A 2800-nucleotide genomic window follows, 5' to 3' on the forward strand; every position below is an offset into this window, starting at 1 on the left:
CCCTCCCTTCCAAACTCTTCTCAAAAAGGCCAGATGACACGAAGGTCTTATGTTGTCCCCACTTAAATAAAGCTCAGCAGGGGGCGCGGAAGAGGGGAGACTTTCATCGGCACCACATCCACCACGACAGGACTATACAGTACATCCTGTGACATTGAGGCTCTTTGGGAGAAGAAGATTCATACCCACAGAAGGTTTGTTTTTAATGATCTATGCATGCTGTTCCTCTTATTAGTCCAGCTGTTTGGAACTCATTGTCTCATCACTAATATCTGACTACATATACTGTAGCTACTATCTACTACTATACAAATACATATTCAAGATGAAAAATGTATTACTGTCAAGAGTAAACATAACTGACATTGATTTTCTGAGCCATTGAGAAATGTGAGACATTGCGAATTTATTTATTTGAGTCCATGTTAACTAATTAGATGTGTATTTTCTTCTAGGAAATGAATGTGGCTCTTATTCATGATAAGCTTTTTATAAAAGATCTCTGGGAACAAAAAATTGCTAAACACGACCAAAGGACAGAAACTGAAGACATGAGGAAGAAAAATAGTGCTCTCACCAAGTAAGGATTGTTGGACATTCTGAAGGGATACACTTTTGTGCTATAAGAATACTGCACAGGATATGAGGAAAGGTTACTCAAGGGAAACAAAGGTCTATTTATTTATGTTTTGCAGAACTTTTCTTCTTCATATTTGGATTAGGAATACATCCTGCTATGAGTGATAAAACTTCCACAATTTAGGCGATATCACTTTCGACGCACATGCTACATGTAACAGATCATGATTTTGTTACGAGCAAAATGTTAACACTAAGGGCATCTCAGGACAACTTACACTGACAATCATATTAAAGTACTTGGCCATAAGAATCTCTAACCACAAAAGCAAAAGCGCACTCTAATATCTCATAACCCCATGGCTTGTCCGTAGCTAGTCCATGTAATCATGTGTATATCCCCGATCTGAGAAGGACTGGAAAAACTTTAGGGAATCCGATATGATAATCAGAGAGTGTTGAGTGATATTAGGGGATGCCATATTCCATGCTTAGCTGTCCTACAATAACCTGTGCTGCTTTAAGGTTAGAGGATTATCAGACACAGCAGTGTCACAGCAGCAACAAATGCAATAAGCCAAGTAGATGTGAGGAAGGTGGCAGAGCCATCCTCACAATACTGGGCACAAGAGCATGGTGTCACAAATAATAAACCCATTAGAATTCCTAGAGGAATTGTCGTAGAAATTTTGCCTGGGTGCCCGTTTGTTTCTGCTCTCTTGCTAATGAAGTAGGTAAAAGCACAAACAGATCTGTAACCAGGCTAGAAAAAAATCCATTGTCTGAACAAGACACATACAATTAAGTAGCCTAAAGCAATATTGTAAACATATGGCTTATGGAATGTGTCTGACTTTTAAAAAATTATAATACTTTGTCTTTACATAGGCTGCGAGACGAATGGCACCGAAGGCTTGAGAGTCGAACAAAACATCTGAAGAAATTAAATGACGAACTTCTGAGGAAGAGCAAACTTGCCAAACAGGCAGATGACACATAACGGAGTGTTGCATTTGTCCCCTCTGTTCTCGTGAAGAGTGATGTATTTTTTCTGATATCAATAAAAAAAACATGTTTTATCATGATCACTCCTGTTTTGTCTCACACTGAGGGAAGATTCACTATTGAGCATACTTTTTAGTCCAGCATTATCTATACTTAGGTTTAAGGCTTACGCATAGGCTTAAGTAGGCTTAAGTGAACGAAGTGTACACACTTGCAGTTAAAACAGGTTGAAGAGTGTTGGAAACTGACCCGAGGAGTTCAGTTTTCTCAAGCGTATTCTAGTATCACTGTAAAAGGACTGCAGAAGTCAACTATATAAATTGTGCCATTTCTACATGGAACAATGACACTATTGGTATGAATATAGGAAGTTTTACTGAGATCATGTATAAAAATATCAAAGTAAATGTTAGTTTGGGACAGATTACGTTGGTAAATATGCCAAATGATTTTGTAAGTTGATTTATTTCTGTTGGAAAATACTCAGTATCCTAAGCAGTCGGTGAAGGCGTGTAGGTATTTATCACTTTATAAACTATAGGCAAGCGGCTATGAGTAGATATTTTTTAATTCTAAGGCCTAAGACACTTATGCTGATATATTTGTGATACCTCCTCAGGAGCAGCCGAAGCATCACCCAGAGGCGGGTGCTACACTGTTGTCGGTGGTGCACTAAGACATTCAGAGGAAGTATGGGGGAATGAATGTTGGAGATGGCAAGGTGCCTTGAAGAAGAGCCTGTCTGTCAGGCTGACTTTCTCCCGGACCCTGGCTACTGTAACTATCAATACCCTTATCTTCACTCAATCCTGCCTTTCCGAACTGCCTCTACTTCTATCTGAAGTAGGCTAGAGACACCATTTGCGTTACATTTTTTTTTATATATCTATAAATTGCTGTGCCTGTTTATTTTTTGCTTTGCAAGTTAAAGGGACTACAATGGAAATAAGTCTCTGACTTTTGTGATATCCTTGTCATGTTTAAAAAAATTGTTTTTTACTGTGTTCTACATATTAACTGGTAATTAGAAATATATCTATCTACCTCTATTCCAGTGAAATTGTCAGCCACTTGTTTTGGTAGACCTATTAGCCAGTCTAAAATATGCAGTTTTGTCACAAAACACAATGCCACAGATGTCTCAAGTTTTGAGGGAGTGTGCAATTGGCATGCTGACTGCAGGAATGTCCACCAGAGATTTTGCCAGAGAATTGAA

General features: G+C 38.5%; 1 protein-coding gene across 1 annotated transcript; it reads left to right on the top strand.

Moving 5' to 3' along the window:
• Positions 1-1664, top strand: fam240a (family with sequence similarity 240 member A). The gene is made up of 3 exons (XM_020463868.2): positions 1-194; positions 456-580; positions 1468-1664. Exons 2-3 carry the CDS (start codon positions 459-461, stop codon positions 1577-1579), a joined length of 234 nt encoding a protein of 77 aa, XP_020319457.1. The 5' UTR covers positions 1-194; positions 456-458; the 3' UTR covers positions 1580-1664.
• Positions 1665-2800: the final 1136 nt, after the last annotated feature.

Source organism: Oncorhynchus kisutch, linkage group LG3 (assembly GCF_002021735.2).
Source record: "Oncorhynchus kisutch isolate 150728-3 linkage group LG3, Okis_V2, whole genome shotgun sequence".
NCBI classification, from domain to species: domain Eukaryota; kingdom Metazoa; phylum Chordata; class Actinopteri; order Salmoniformes; family Salmonidae; genus Oncorhynchus; species Oncorhynchus kisutch.

Excerpts from the sequence above, each read along its gene's own strand:
- fam240a (XM_020463868.2), top strand. The coding sequence starts at position 459 with ATGAATGTGGCTCTTATTCATGATAAGCTTTTTATAAAAGATCTCTGG. Across the intron at positions 581-1,467 it reads AAAAATAGTGCTCTCACCAA|GCTGCGAGACGAATGGCACC; the intron begins GTAAGGATTGTT and ends GTCTTTACATAG.